Consider the following 15,807-nt stretch of genomic DNA (forward strand, 5'->3'; position numbering starts at 1 on the left):
AAAACCCTTTCAGATCCTTCAGAACCGATTCATGCGTCAGGCCACGGGCGCTCCGTGGTTTGTGCGCAATAACGACCTACATAGAGACCTAGATCTCCCCACAATAGCCCAATATATGAATCAGCTCTCGAAAACTCATTTTGAGAGAGCCGCGAGACGAGGTCCCCGATATCTGACAGCACCCAGACGTGAGCTTTTTAAGTCACGATCTCGGGGGCGCACGAACTGACACACTCAGGCCAAAACACCCTTCCCGAACGGCCCTCTAAGCCGAGGTCCGAGTCTCAGAGGCGACTCGGACCCTTATAGAGTCGTTCCGCCCATCTAATCTGCTTTTGCCTTCGGGCCCCATCTCACCAGGCGATGTTTCTGAGCTCGCCTTGACCCCCCGGTGACGCCGCTAAGGTCCCATAAGGAGCCTACGACACTTACACAATCAGAAAAAAAAGTTAACGTTTATTTCATCCAAATATCCAATTAACTACAGCGCTGAGTTGGGAAATTAGTGGTGTTAGTTCTGGTAATTGTTACGAAATTAGCATGATAGTGATCGTTACAAAAAACTATCAATCCAATCCCGCCAAACCCGCCGAGCAGCGTGATGGATTTCAGCTCCATATCCCCTTTCCTATAGGGAGAAAAGGGAGGGAAAATCTCCGTAAACTCAAATAATTATAGTCGTATTAGGTAATTAGCTATAACTTCACCTATAAGTACATTTAACATTGTATTAACAATCACTTATGTTTTAAGGAATACGAGTGACATGCATTTTCCTTTAAAACAATTGCCAACCACTTTGTCTCGAATGCACGTGGCGTAAGATTTGACATTGATTGATTACTTTGATGATATTGCGATTTTCTTCTTTCTTATAATATATTTACTGTACATGTATACTAATAGATAGATTTAAGATAAAGTTTGTGAGTTTGTGAGGTTATATAAATAGATATCCTCACATATCCCTACTCGGTTGGGCAGCGTTCGGGAAACTCCGCGATATCTTGTGTAAAGCTCCATTTGACCTCACCTGAGGTCAAATCATCAAATGCATAAACCCACCACCATGATTCAATCCCAAATAAATGATTAACTAATCGTACACCCAAGCGCCGTATGGCGACATTTTTTTTATTTGTACACGTTAACCCTTGATTACAACCTAATCTGATAGTAAGTGATAATGCAATCTGCGATGGAAGCGGGCTAACTTGTTCCGAGGTGGATGAAAATCCACACCTCTCGTTTTCAACAAGACATTGTACCGGAACGCTAAATCGCTTGGCGGTATGTCTTTGCCGGTAGGGTAACTAACCACGGCCGAAACCCCCTTTCTAACACTACTTTCGTATAAAATAAACATAAATATTAGTAAAGAATGAAGATCACTAAATTATAAAAAAAAATGTATAAAACGTTATACCTACTTAAAATACCCGGTCATACACATTTTACTATCTGGATTGACGCGAACACTCACGCAATATAAAATGGGTGAGAGCCAATACAAATGCTCAAATCATAAATCAATCTCATTTTTATGAAAAGCAGCAGGGATGGTTATTTTCAGTTTCAGTTATGATGACCAAGTACATAACGCACTTTTATCAAACCTCAAAAAATTAAAATACATACCTTTATAACAAGTTACTTTTTTTGAAATAGCTCTTCACACTTAAATTAAAAAAAAACGTTAAAAATACATATGCGTTTCCGGACGCTCGACAGTATGGATAACTGCATGCACTGCGTGAGACAAATGAATGTCAGGCAGAGTGGTTTACGCTCCCATAAGAACTTATTTAAAAAACTTTCTGAAATAACTCTGGGATCCATTTAACAATACATTATACTGTACGCGCGGAAATATGTATACTGAATAGTAGAAAAGTAGATAGCAATTAGGTAGCATTAAAGCCCTACAACTCGTTTATACATGATAGGCCAGTGGATGAGACTTCTATGCCTTCGAATCCTTTCTAGGGCATGTACCTATCTCCAAATTTTTCAGTTATGTGCATTTTAAGAAATTAAATATCACGTGTTTCAAACGGTGAAGGAAAAACATCGAGAAGAAACCTGCATACCTAAGAATGTTCTTCATTCTTTAGGTGTGTGTGAAGTCTGTCAATCCGGATTGGGCCAGCATGGTTGACTATTAGCATTACCCTTCTCATTAGGAGGAGACTCGTGCTCAACAGTGAGCCGAATATGGGTTGTTAATCATGAATGTCCCATATTATGGTCATCGGCTCTGAAATTAATTGCGACTCGGACAAAATTAAGTTAAAAACCAGCTGGACGGAAAAAAATGCGTTTTCCTAAAAAAAACTTTCTTGTCTTATTTTAGTAAGGAACTGAAAAAAAAAAAATATTGTGTGTTAAAAATAAAAATAAATATTTTACGATGTTTGGCACACACAGTTTGGTAGACAGTAGTTTAAATAAATAAAAATAGTACTTTTGTTTGTAAACATCTGACAGTCCCTAAAATTATGTAATATAACAGACCCACTTTCGTTGGAATGCCATAATGTTCTATCCATAGACTCATCATAAAGAACGAAGAAATGGCTGCTTTGTATTGATGATCTACTTTCGGAAGGCGGTATGCGTTTGGATTTAGTAGTAGGTAACCTAAGGTAAAGGTAAATCAACTAAGGTACAAACGCATTTATGAGTGTACTTAGGTAAACTAAAAGAAATATATAAAATATACATTTTATCATTTTATATAAAATATCATTTTATCATGTACGTAGAAAAAGTATTGTTTGCCACTGCACGTGATTAGCCATTGTAGCACTCGTGCTGTATTGTGCAGTTCAGCTTCGCCTAATTTCACAAAAGCGATTCGTGCTACAATGGCTATTATTACATGACAGTGGGTTAGATAAATATATGCTGACGATCCTTCAGCTTCACATAAACATGACTGCCAGCCTACCATCTGTAGGTACATAATAATCTAACTAAAAGACTTGATAGCCCAGTGGATATGAGCCCTGCCTTCGATTGCTAGGGCGCAGGTTCGAATTGGGTCCGAGAAATGAACCTTCAACTTTTCAATTATGTGCATTATCAACCGACGAAAACAGAGAGAAGGTTAACAATTCGATGTTAACCTTCTCTCTTCTTTATATATATTCTTTATGTGATTATTAAGTAGAAAATATTATTATAATGTTATATTTCCCGTTTTAGTTTAGCTTAGTACGTTAATGTTTTGATGTCGGTTGTTTTTTTTAATAATCACATTAAACTCACGTGTCCCAAACCCCAGGTCTTAAAAAAACGTACATACAGCCGAACTTAGAACCTTCTCCTTTTAGGAAGTCGGTTAATAAGGGAGGTGCGACCCTGTGCTCTGTAGTGGACTGTTAAAAATTTAAAATACTTGATTATATGCTGATAATGATGATGATGGTATTCATGTAATGGATGTAATTAGCAACTGTAATGCGATTAGGTACTAGATTTATCTAGTAATTAATTATAGCCCGCGCGAATCGCAATTCGCCTACGCTACATCTCTTTGTTTACAAAATCGACCCGCATGTGAAATAATCATTCGATGCTATATCCCAGTTGGCGACATTGAGTTACTATGTCTTACGTGCTAGATAAGTTGTTCTAAACAAAAATCATGCCGCACCATAAAAACAGTGGGGAGCCAGCGCAGGACTGACTGACTGAAATAAGTATTTGTTAAGTAGGTATACCACATATACGTTTTATACAAGCGTCGCAAACCATGGATTTTTCTTGGATAAAAAGTAGCCTAGGCTCCGCTCCGTGATCCAATTTATCTATGTACCAGATTTAAACCAAATCGGTTCTGTAGTTAAGCCTTGAAAGTAAACAGACACACAAACTTACTTTCTCATTTATTTTATTGTACTACGAGTACATAATATGGAGTATAAAAAAAACATACTTCTTGCGACCAAAAAGTCGTATGTGCCATGAATTACGCTTACGGGTTTCGTTAAACATAGTAAGCTAGCAAGAAACTAATGTGAAGGGCGTTGATATCGCTACAGTTAAAGGGATTAAAATTTATTATAATAGCGAAGGGTTGAGTGCTGAAGTGGTATCTTCTCTAGTACGTAGTACAGAGTAACTCAATGGTTCGCGGTTGTGTTTTATTGTGTGCTGTGCGAGAGCTTCCATGTCGTACAGCTGGTTGCCGGATTATCGTGTATAAATAGATGATAGACAACAAAGCGTTAAATAATCCCATTTGATAGCGCTACGGTTCAACATTTTTTTCACGTCGATGTTGTAGAACACTAGACGATTGTCTTTCTTTTTATGCGATGAGAATGAGTCAGTGGAGTAATTTTTATGTTGTGTACCACCCAGTCTTATCTATCATTATTTATAGCCTAGTTTAACGGCTCGTTACACGCGTCAGTCCTGACCTAAAAATTTTTAGAAGAAAGACTTAGAACGTCGACTCAGGATTCGAATTCAGGACCTCGTGATACAAACCCACGGACCTGACCATTGTACCAACGAGACAATTCCATAAGTACCTCATCTTCATTATTATTATTTTTTTTTTATATATAGTTAGTAGTTCCTCGAATTTTTAGTATTAATTTGTAAAATCTGTTGAGTGATTTTTTACGCGGGTAGATACAGGTTGATAGTATTTTAAAAATAGACTAATTTTAATTATTATATTATATGTATATATAATTGTTTACTTAACTACTAATCCAAACTAATACCAAAATAATACCATTGCCATCTATTCCAAATAACTTGTCTATACTAATTATTGCTATTAATTTTCATTAGGAGGTTAAAATATAATTTCACGAGTAAAGAAATCCAAAATATCCAAAACAATTACAAAAATAATTATGTTTTTAGACATACACATTTTAACTAATGATTTATGAGTCAGCACGGAAATAATTCTATGATTTTAACAATCTTTGCTAGTGTCTAAAGATCATCAAAAGTTAAAGAATAACACAATTCTTTCCATTTCTAGACGAAAAGCTACGAACGCTAGAATCCACAACCGTTGAGCCATTTAAAAAAAGCCTGATAAAGTTGATAGTTGTCAAAATTGACAAAAGCAAAACGTCAAACGTCAAATCGTGAATTTGTTTTGTTGTTGTTTATTTTCACTTTTTCAGTGTGTTTTATTTTTTACTTTATCTGCTGTTAAAGTGATAATCTATTATGAATTCATAACTTAAATATCTTTCGACAGCATAGCGCAGTATGGATAATTATATTGTAATATCTTTTGTCGGCGAGGGATCGTTTGGGCGAGTTTTTAAAGCGAAACATAAGGACACCGACGCTATTGTTGCTCTAAAAGTTATCAGGAAGGTGATTTTGATTTAATTTTATTTCTTCCTAGCGTATGCTCCACCATAACCACGACATTATTTATTAACATAAACCATAGAAACCTTCCTTTCGAATCACCGTATCTACTGCTGAAAACTACATACCTAAACGTACATATACGCTTAGATATGTTAGTGACTTTCTTTTATATCAAGTCAGTGACATAGCGTGCCTCAGAGGGACCCTGTATCAAAACTAGTTAATATATAACTTAACTAGTAAATAGCTCAATAGCCCAGCGGCAAATCCCGAAAATCTCTATTATTGATACGGCTGATACGGCGGTAGCTAAGCCCCTATATCTGCTTAACAAATTACTTAGTTTTTTTATGACTTTCATCCAGTTGATGAGTTTTTGACTTGATTTCATGGATTGATTTGAACTCTAAAAATATATATTTGTGATTTCAGAAAGGGCGATCATCTAAAGACTTGAAAAATTTGAGACAGGAATGTGATATACAACGGCAGCTCAACCATCCAAATGTAATTCGTATGATCGATAGCTTTGATACAGAATCTGAATTGGTTGTTGTAACAGAGTATGCTGAGAAGGAGTTGCATAGTATTCTGGCTAAAGAAGGATGTTTGAATGAAGAAAATGTAAAGAAAATTACTTGGGACTTAGTGTCTGCTTTATACTACTTGCATTCTCATAGGGTCTTACATAGGTAAAATATTATAATACTAGATAATCATGATCAGCATTTTTTCAGGCCACCAGGCCACCAGGTCACCATCTTTATAGAAATGGTGATGGTGTAGAAATCCACCATTCTACTTGGCTTAAAGCTATAATGCTTAGGTTACATCACACTAAATAATTATATTCATATTAAAATTCAATGGTTTTGAATTGAAAGCACCTATGTTTAATCTATATCTAAGCATAATTTTTTTAAGCTAATAGGCTCACGTTTGATCATGATCTAACCTGATGGTAAGTGTCTAGCAGTCTAAGATGGGACACGCTTGCCTAGAAAGTGCCTATTCACTCTTGTTTTAAAGATACCCAAGTTTTTGATTCAGGAAACACTGACTTTGGAAGGGTATATAGACTTATGGCTTTGATTATTCTATACAAATTTGAAAACTATTATTAATATAAATCCTTAAGACATTATTTAAACACTTTTTTATGTTTTCAGAGACCTGAAGCCACAAAATGTTCTGTTAGATGGCACAGGACGGGCCAAATTGTGTGACTTTGGCCTGGCTAGAATAATGACTAACACTACACACATACTCACATCTATCAAAGGTACTCCTTTGTATATGGCACCTGAACTTATAGATGAGAAGCCATATGATCATCAGGTGGGCTTTTTAATCTTCTTGTACCTCAACACCAAAATATTTTTTGCTGGTATTCAGTAACTTGTAAATCTATGTTAACACTATGACCCACATACATGTTTATGGTTGTTAAATGAGGTTTAAGAGGGGTTATATTTATAGTCTAGGGACTCTTCCATTTTAATCTTTTATGTGTCTACTACTTTTAAAACTAGTTTGTCAATGATCATCATTATCAACCCATATTCGGCTCACTGCTGAGCTCTAGTCTACCACGCTGACCCAATGCAGATTGACAAACTTCACTCACAGAGAATCAAGAAAATTCTGTGGTATGCAGGTTTCCTCACTATGTCTTTCCTTCACTGTTTAAGACACATGATAAAATTTCATATAATGCACACAACTGAAAAGTTGGAGGTGCATGGCCCGGACCAGATTCGAACCCACACCCACCAGAATCTGAGGCAGAGGTCATATCCACTAGGCTATCACGGCTCAGTTTCAATATAAGTAAATATTTTTGATAGGTTGTACTGTATCTTACAGCATCAAAAAGCTTTTACAGTAACCATTTTTAGACCTATTATACTTAGACCTTACTTCAGGTCAAAAATAAATAAAAAAAATATTACTGCCATCATATCAATTCAACTTAAAAAAAGTCAACTAACTAACATACCAACACACAACCCCAGCTACACAGGGTTAACAAGATAACACATCTATTTTTAACCGACTTCCAAAAAGGAGGTTCTACGTTCGGCTGTATGTATGTTTTTTTTGTATTGTCCATAAATGGTTAAACATTTCAAGCAAAATTTGGAGAAAATGTTATAGTGTTTTGTTTTGTATTTTTCAGGCAGATTTATGGTCACTTGGCTGCATAGTGTATGAACTTATGGCTGGTCAGCCACCATTTTGTACAATGTCCATATGGCAACTTGTTAGAATGATTCGGCACAAACCAGTTCAATGGCCTAGTTTTATAAGCCCTGATGCTAGATCATTTTTACAGGTAAGTGAAACAATATTTGCTATATCATGGAGTAATTGATTATTTCACTATTATCTGTGAAAAATAGATAAATCCAATCACCAATTAATGAATTCACCAATTCTGACAAAACCCAATTCTGACACAAGGGAATCCAGACAGAGAGTTGACACTATAATCCTTCTCATGAAAGAAGTCCCCCAGACCCGACGCTAATGTCTTAATGGCGCTCATTGTCATTTTGAAATGGCGGCCTTATTATCATTTGTGTAAGGTAGGTAATCATTTTAGTTCAGGTTTTCTTTCATGAAAAGGACTCTACTAAAATTCAATTGCAAATGTACTATAAACCAACTAGACCAATGTTCTGACATGAAAATATGACAAAAATTGCAATAAAATATTTGGGGTTGAGTGTAGGAAGATTGTAAATACTGCACAACCTATTGTCATTCTTATTACAAATACAAAATGTTTCATAAAAACGATTAAACCATTTTGCATTTGAGGTTCATAAAATTAACTGTTCTTGAAAAACTGCTTTTCTTTGCCTCTATTTAATATTGACTAATTTTCTAATCTATTTTGTACCAAGAGTTTACACAATGTTTAGGCTACATATACAATTAAAGTATTTGATGTAAATGTTTTAGGGTTTGTTACACAAGGATCCAGATAAAAGAATGGCTTGGCCTGAAATATTGCAGCATCCGTTTGTAGCGGGACATGTGCTTATACTGCCTGAGGATAAACAGAGTGATTCTCCATTCACAAAGCCTTTGTCCTCTAGTCAACAAGAAGCAAAATTTTTACAGACTGAAAAAATGATCAAGAATCCCAAGTTGGTATTTTTTACATTTGCTTATTTGTGTTTTATATTTGGTTTATATTATAAACTGTCTATTAAACTTGATTAATATTACCCTCTAACTAAAAGTCAATGTAACAATAATAATCCAACAACTGAGATTTATTAGATATTTTCTTGGTTTTTGTTTGATTAAGTTGTGGTTTAAGCTTGTTAATTTTTGTGGTAATTTTGGGTTGTATACCCAATTGTACACTGATGAGCTAGTTAGATAAAAAAAAATAATCTCTTATTAATCTGTATAATATAAAAAAATTTAATATTAAGATTGGGATACTAGAAGTATATTCACATTAAATTGTTCAATTATATTTACAGAGCCCTCAAAACTGAAAGTGAATTAAAGACTGAAACCAGAGAGCATGATTTAAGAAACGTTCGAGGTGTCATGCAAGCTATGGAATGTGTTCCAATCTCAGATGACGATAGTGTCAGAGCAACCAGTGCTTTCAGTGTCCGAGAAAGTCTTAAAACAGACGATGAAGACCAATCGCAGCCCATAACCGCAGCAAACGCTAAATTACTGAGACATGAGTTTAACGTCATGAATTCTAATCTAGTTGTATGTAATCTCGAGAAAAATATGGCGCAATTGATGTCTGCCAACCAAAAACACGAGTTCATAAAAATGCACAAAATAGATGAAGAAAAGAATGATGTGCATAAAGAAAACCTTGACAAGAAAGAGGCTCCAGTCGATGCTACTGATGATAAAAAAGATATTGATATTAAACAAAAATCAAAGCCACCAGAAACAGCGTCCCAAAGTTTGGAGAATCCTAAAAGTTCAACAAAATGCAGCAGTGATATTAGTTCAGGTCTAAGCAAAAGTGTACCACCGTCATATAAGCAAAAAATACTCCAATTCTCCAGAGATAAACTGAGATTTGGTAGCGGTGGAAACAGATTAACCAGAAGTATCAAACGTTCATTCCATTTTAGCAGGAGCTTAGACAAGAATAAAACTGACACTCAAAGGCGTACTAGTGAGCCCACTATAGAAATAAATAGTATTACAGAAAAAAAGGTCCACTTGGAAAATTCTAAAGAAGACAAAGATGAAGATATTGAGAAATGTGAAGTGATTGAGGAAATATCAGATGACAAAGAAATTGCTGATAATGATAGAATTATGAAAGTAGAAGAGAAAGCCGAAGGTAATTTACCTAATATTACTAATTTCATTTTAATTATAATTATACACATGAATATGTAAACCAAATTGTTTGCTACAGTTAAGGAGCCATCTTCCATAGAGCTGGAGGAATGGGAAGCCTTTCTAAATTCTAATATCACAGAAGTAATGGAAGGCGATGTAGAATCATTGACACAGCTGAATATGGTAATTTTTAGTTTTTAACATATTATAATTATTTAGACATATTTATCCCAAGATATTTCTATATGTAGCCATCGTCTGTATGTAGTGCAAATTTCGTGTTGCATTTTGTGTTTATATTTAATTACAACCGCCCTCAACTGCATGAAAAACCCTTACCCTTTGATTTTAAGGAACATACTTTAATTTTTCCTTTTATCCCTTTAAAGTAATATTCGTCTGGCTACTACACACTACAACTCGTTCTTATTATAATCCGACGTTCTAGAGATTAGTAGGTAGGTAGTATAATAGGATTAGCAGGCTTCAGATTGACGACTTAATGTCGATCAATAACAATGGATTCAAAAATATAGATAGAAATAGACAAAATTCAACATAATGATGATGAGATAGATAGCATTATTTCCAAAATTCAAAATTCAACGCAATGATGATGAGATAGCATTATTATAGGAAATAATGCTATCTCATCATCATTGCGTTGGTACGAAAGACTGGGACAACTCCGCATCATTGGGCGACATTTTAAATATTTACTCTTCACTTGGTCGCATGTTAGCTCCACAGGTGATTGGCCGTTGTGCGCATCTTTCGTCCCATCTCTAGGAATCTTGGTCGTCATTTGCCTTTTTGTCGTCTTTCGGTTGTCCGGTATTAGGAGAATAATTAATCAATGATTTGTCGTTCAAAGCACAGTCAATGCAGGTAATTTGTAATGTTGCAGGTAAGCATGGTGGTGGGGGTAGTGGGCGTGGCCGCACGCAGTCCGCGAGGCGCGCGCGTGTGCGGCGCTGTGGCGGCGCTGCTCGCACTGCCCGCCCTGTCGCACTCGCTGCCGAGGCACACTCTGCTCAACATACAGGACGTAAGTAGACATGCAGGAGATGTGAAAATGATTTTTTTTTTATTATTTACAAGTTAGCCCTTGACAACAATCTCACCTGATGGTAAGTGATGATGCAGTCTAAGATGAAAGCGGGCTAACTTGTTAGGAGAAGGATGAAAATCCATACCCCTTTCTACCCGTTTCTACACGCTAAAAACGAACGCTAAATCGCTTGGCGGTACGTCTTTGCCGGTAGGGTGGTAACTAGCCACGGCCGAAGCCTCCCACCAGCCAGACCTGGACAAATTAAGAAAATCTCAATCTGCCCAGCCGGGGATCGAACCCAGGACCTCCGTCTTGTAAATCCACCGCGCATACCACTGCGCCACGGAGGCCGTCAAAATTACTGCTGGTTAGTTACATTTACATTATCAAGTATATACATAATTCTTATTCATTAGCATCTTGTCCTTCGACATAGGCCTCCCCTAAAGATCTCCACTTTTCTCTGTCCCTCGCCATTCACATCCATTCCGGACCGGCGACCTTTTTAAAGTCATCCTCCCAACGTTTCACCTGTCTTCCTTTATTCCTCTTACCATCCCTAGGATACCATTCTGAAATCCTTTTTGTCCATTTCTCGCCCTTTTCCCGTATCATGTGTCCTGTCCATTGCCATTTTAGTGTTTTGTATACTTTTTCCACATTCTTAAATTTAGTGGCCTTTTTAATTTTTGTTTATTTTACTCTATCTTTTCTCCTAACTCCTAAGTAATTTTATAAACATTACATTAAATAATAGGGCTGATACCTTATTTTTAACCGACTTCATTAAAAGGAGTATGTTCTCAATTCGACTGTATGTTTTAAGTAAATACCTGTGTCAGAAGTTATCGCTCTTCCTTTATACCATTATACTCATAACTAGGCTATTTACATTCTATAGTAACATTTTGATAAATAGTTAAATATGGTAGAAATTAAAAAATAAGTTCTGATGGTTGTCCTACACAAAGCGAGAGAGCGAGTTATTTATTGATCAAATTATTTCAAATATAATATTTACATTTACCGCACAATTCAATATATTTATAACCCCTAGTCCCTTCTTTATAAATTTGAAGTTTGTTTATTTATATATTTATAAATTAAACAAAATTCACAAAAAATTTCGTTAAGTTTATTTAATAAGTTTTTTGAATAATAACCAACCAAGCCAATATACAGACAGGTGAATGTTTGTCGAGTCCCTTAATATTTTATATAAAAAGGAACTTTATCTTGTAAATTACATTTACGGATATGGCCGACGCCAATTAGTGCAAGTTTAAGTGATATCTGCGTATTGATTATTTTTTTATTACGTCACCAGGTGTACCTGGAAGCGAAAGTTGTTTACAACTTCGTGGCGGCAATAAACACTCTAATGAAAGACAGCAAAGACGCCGACGAAGGAGCCGAGGACAGGTAACTGTGTTTATTTTGTTGCTTTTATCTCCCAAACTCCTTTTCCGCCTGTGTCTGTTAGATTGGCAACCAAGCAATTGCTGGTTATTCTAGTATTGACCACTTAAATGCTCCTAAAATGTAAAATGCAATGTAAATTGAAGTAACAAGGAACTTCAATAGTTGCGTGACTTATATCCGTTTAAATGTCTTTTATTCTATTTAAAAGTAAAGACCCTGAATAGTTAACTCCAAATGAGAGGACACTAGACCTACGTAAATTTGGAATTTCTGTTACAAACTTTTCAACTGGATCATATTTTTCTGATGGTCTAGTTAGCTTTCTTGTCTAATATGTTTGTTAGATGGAACTTTATGATGATGACAGATTGGTATTATATACGTATTATTGATGACTGTGGAGACTTTATCGACTTTTTTAGTAATCTACCCTCTCTTTAGACAATCGAAGACAAACGTATTCAAGTATCTTGTATCGCATACCAGATAGATCTTCCTTACTTCTTTTGCTATTTTTACTTTTATACATACTTTTATCACCCAATATGCCCAATGGATATGACCTCTGCAACCGATTCCGGAAAGTGTGGGTTCGAATCCGGTCCGGGGCATGCACAAGAAATTAAATATCACGTGTCTCAAACGGTGAAGGCAAAACATCGCAAGGAAACCAGAGAATTTTCTCAATTCTCTGTGTGTGTGAAGTCTGCCAATACGCATTGGGCCAGCTTGGCGGCCTAACCCCTCTCGAGACTCAAGCTCAGCAGTGAGCCGAATGATGATGAATGATGATGATGATACTTTTATCGTAGGATCCAAGGAGTGAGTCGCATGGTGGAGGTGTGCGCGTGGCTGTGCGTGCGCTCGTGTCGCGCCGTGCGGCAGTGCGCCACCGCTGTCATTGCTTACAACGCACAGCCGGTCTTTACACACCTTTTGTCTTTGTGTAAGTTTTTAAACTAAAACTTCTTTACGTATGCTTCACTTGGAGTAAGTTGGTCGTTACGAAAAGTGTAATCGGGTGAGCAGTTTAAGGGATCGTTCAAATATCACTTAAGCTCTGTAGGGACATGGGGGGTACATCTTTTTACACTAATGACACCTATCTTTGTTTGTACACGAAACCCATTAACAGAGATTCCCACAAAAAATGCATATAACAATGTTTATATAAGCCTAAGACGAAAAAAGGGGGGTTATGGGTAAATAATTATTGTAATATTCGTAATACTTGAACTGCTCCTTAGATGCGTGCTGCCATCTACAGGCATGTGAAACATTGTTTTTTATTTCAAACTATCGCTAGATGGCGTTCTTACAGAACTTTGAAACAATCCCTTTTCGTACACTTTAAGAACGAGATGGCGCTTTGTTTTTTTTTTGATACAAGTTTTGCTTCAGTCGTGTGGTCGAAAGCATAATCAACATTTTTTATTTATTTTTTTACAGAATATTTGCTATTTCTTTTTAAATATGACCAATATTCCTGTTCCCCTCCAACTAGTCGGAAAAGACTCTGTTAGGAGTGGGTTTATGATAATGATGATAATGAACAGCTGTTCTACTGAACAAAAATATCAAAACCATTATTTCCTCTACAGATTCAAGAACACCCCGAATCACGCTAAACGTAGTTGGTATTCTCATAACCGTTCTCCAAGATCTACCGGAACACGCGGACGTGGTAGAGAAAATATTGTTCGACGACGAGCGTTTCAACTTCTTGAGGCTTCTAGAACAATCCAGCGACGCTCTGAAGATGAGAGTGTGTATACTCATCAGTTTGCTCTGTACTTTCTCTTGTACTGCGTTCTCCGCTGCTATGGAGTCCAAATGGTCCAAACACGAGACTGAATGTTTGGAAGCTCTGCATACACATTGTAACGTGGCCTTGAATAGAGCGGCTCGATTGGCTACTAAGGAGCTGAATCATATGCCGTTTTATTTAAGCTGATTTTTTTAAAATGTACCTATAATTTAGCAAGCGCCTCGCGGTTTCATTCGCGTAGTTCCCGTTCCCGTGAAACACGGGAGAAAAATAGCCTATACTATACTACAGCCTTTCTTGATGAGTACTGTATACCGACAAACAAATTAGAAATGAAGGTAGAAAACGCATGTCATTTTATAATTTATTTTTTTAAAAATATGTATGGTTTGCTTATACAATATTATACAAATTAAATTAACCATATCCAATTGTTCTAAGCTTATTAATCAAACTTATTTTCATCAATTTAAGAATAAGTTAATTATAATTATTACTAGCGGACCCAGTCAAGCTTCGTTTTGACATAAGTGCACTTATTCTCTATCCCTACTCTACCCTTCTATACCTCTACCCTTACCCTACCCCTACCCTACCCCTATCCTACCCCTACCCTACCCCTACCCTAGATTAGATAACCGGCCATGTGCGAGTTGTACTCGCGCACGAAGGGTTGGCACTATCTATACTAATATTATAAAGAGGTAAAGTTTGTGGTATAGGCATGATGACAGTTTTTTAAATTGTATTTAAAATAAAAGTACCTATGCTAATAGTAAAGCAATTTTGTAACAGAGTATTTGCGATCATTACTTTCGGAGGTCCCTGTAGCTTCGAATGTAAGGATCGCCAAGATAAGGATTTAAAGGGTCATTTGCGGCAATGCCACGAATTAATGACGTCATCGATCATAGTGATCGTTAGATTTATATGGGCGTTCAAATAAAATTACAAATATTTTTGTTATTCGTGTGCTTATGTTTGTACTTCATGTAATGAAAAATGTGTTTAATATATGGAAACTAAAAATATTTGAATTTTCATCTAATTACGATAAAAGATTTTTAATAGATTTTAATAATCTTGTTTAAATTACAAACATCCAAACAATCTTTGTTATATATGTATAAATTAGTTAATATTGACTTTATTTACCCGAATGTCTCATAAACATCAATATATTCAAACCTAATCATCTTCCCTATTGTAAGGGGTAATCTCTGGATATAGGTACTAAACCAATTTTGAAAATTCTTTTACCGGGAACGGGAACCACGCGAGTGAATCCGCTGGGCATCTTACCGATAAAAACGAAAAACAAAACACGTTTGTGCGGTGCAGCTATACGCCTCGTGTTCAGACCGGACTCGATGTTTGGTGCTAAATACACAAGAATAAAATATTTTAATCATTCAATCAGTTCTTATTTAGGAAGACTAAGGAATAGTAATTCATTATAAATGTAAGATTATTGTAAAAATAATGAATTTTAAATTGTATATAATGTGCCATATTTTAAAGAAATCTCAATAAATACTCTTATTTTAATTGTATTTGTGTGTTTACTTTCATAACTCAACTGCCAAAGTTTCTATATTATTGGTATTTTACTTTGATTCTCACCGACATAGCTCAACGAGTTGCGAAGCTGAAGTGGCAATGGGCGGGGCACATAGTTCGAAGAGCCGATGGACGTTGGGGTCCCTAGGTGCTGGAATGGCGACCCCTCACTAGATAGCGCAGTGGTGATCGACCCTCCCACCAGGTGGACTGACGACATCAAGCGAGTCGTAGGTATTCGTTCGATGCAGGCGGCTCAGTATGTTTGTAAGTCCCTACAAAAGGCCTAAGCCCTGCAGTGGACGTC

At 36.2% G+C, this 15,807-nt stretch overlaps 1 protein-coding gene across 1 annotated transcript; it reads left to right on the top strand.

Annotated features, from left to right (window-relative positions):
• The first annotated feature begins 5,103 nt into the window (after nt 1-5,103).
• Nucleotides 5,104-15,493, top strand: LOC112053259 (serine/threonine-protein kinase fused). The gene is made up of 11 exons (XM_024092628.2): nt 5,104-5,355; nt 5,788-6,047; nt 6,525-6,693; nt 7,535-7,690; nt 8,323-8,510; nt 8,856-9,694; nt 9,773-9,879; nt 10,604-10,744; nt 12,078-12,172; nt 12,985-13,118; nt 13,774-15,493. Exons 1-11 carry the CDS (start codon nt 5,245-5,247, stop codon nt 14,124-14,126), a joined length of 2,553 nt encoding a protein of 850 aa, XP_023948396.1. The 5' UTR covers nt 5,104-5,244; the 3' UTR covers nt 14,127-15,493.
• The last annotated feature ends 314 nt before the right edge of the window (nt 15,494-15,807 follow it).

This window comes from Bicyclus anynana, chromosome 5 (genome assembly GCF_947172395.1).
Source record: "Bicyclus anynana chromosome 5, ilBicAnyn1.1, whole genome shotgun sequence".
In the NCBI taxonomy this organism is placed as follows: Eukaryota; Metazoa; Arthropoda; class Insecta; order Lepidoptera; family Nymphalidae; genus Bicyclus; species Bicyclus anynana.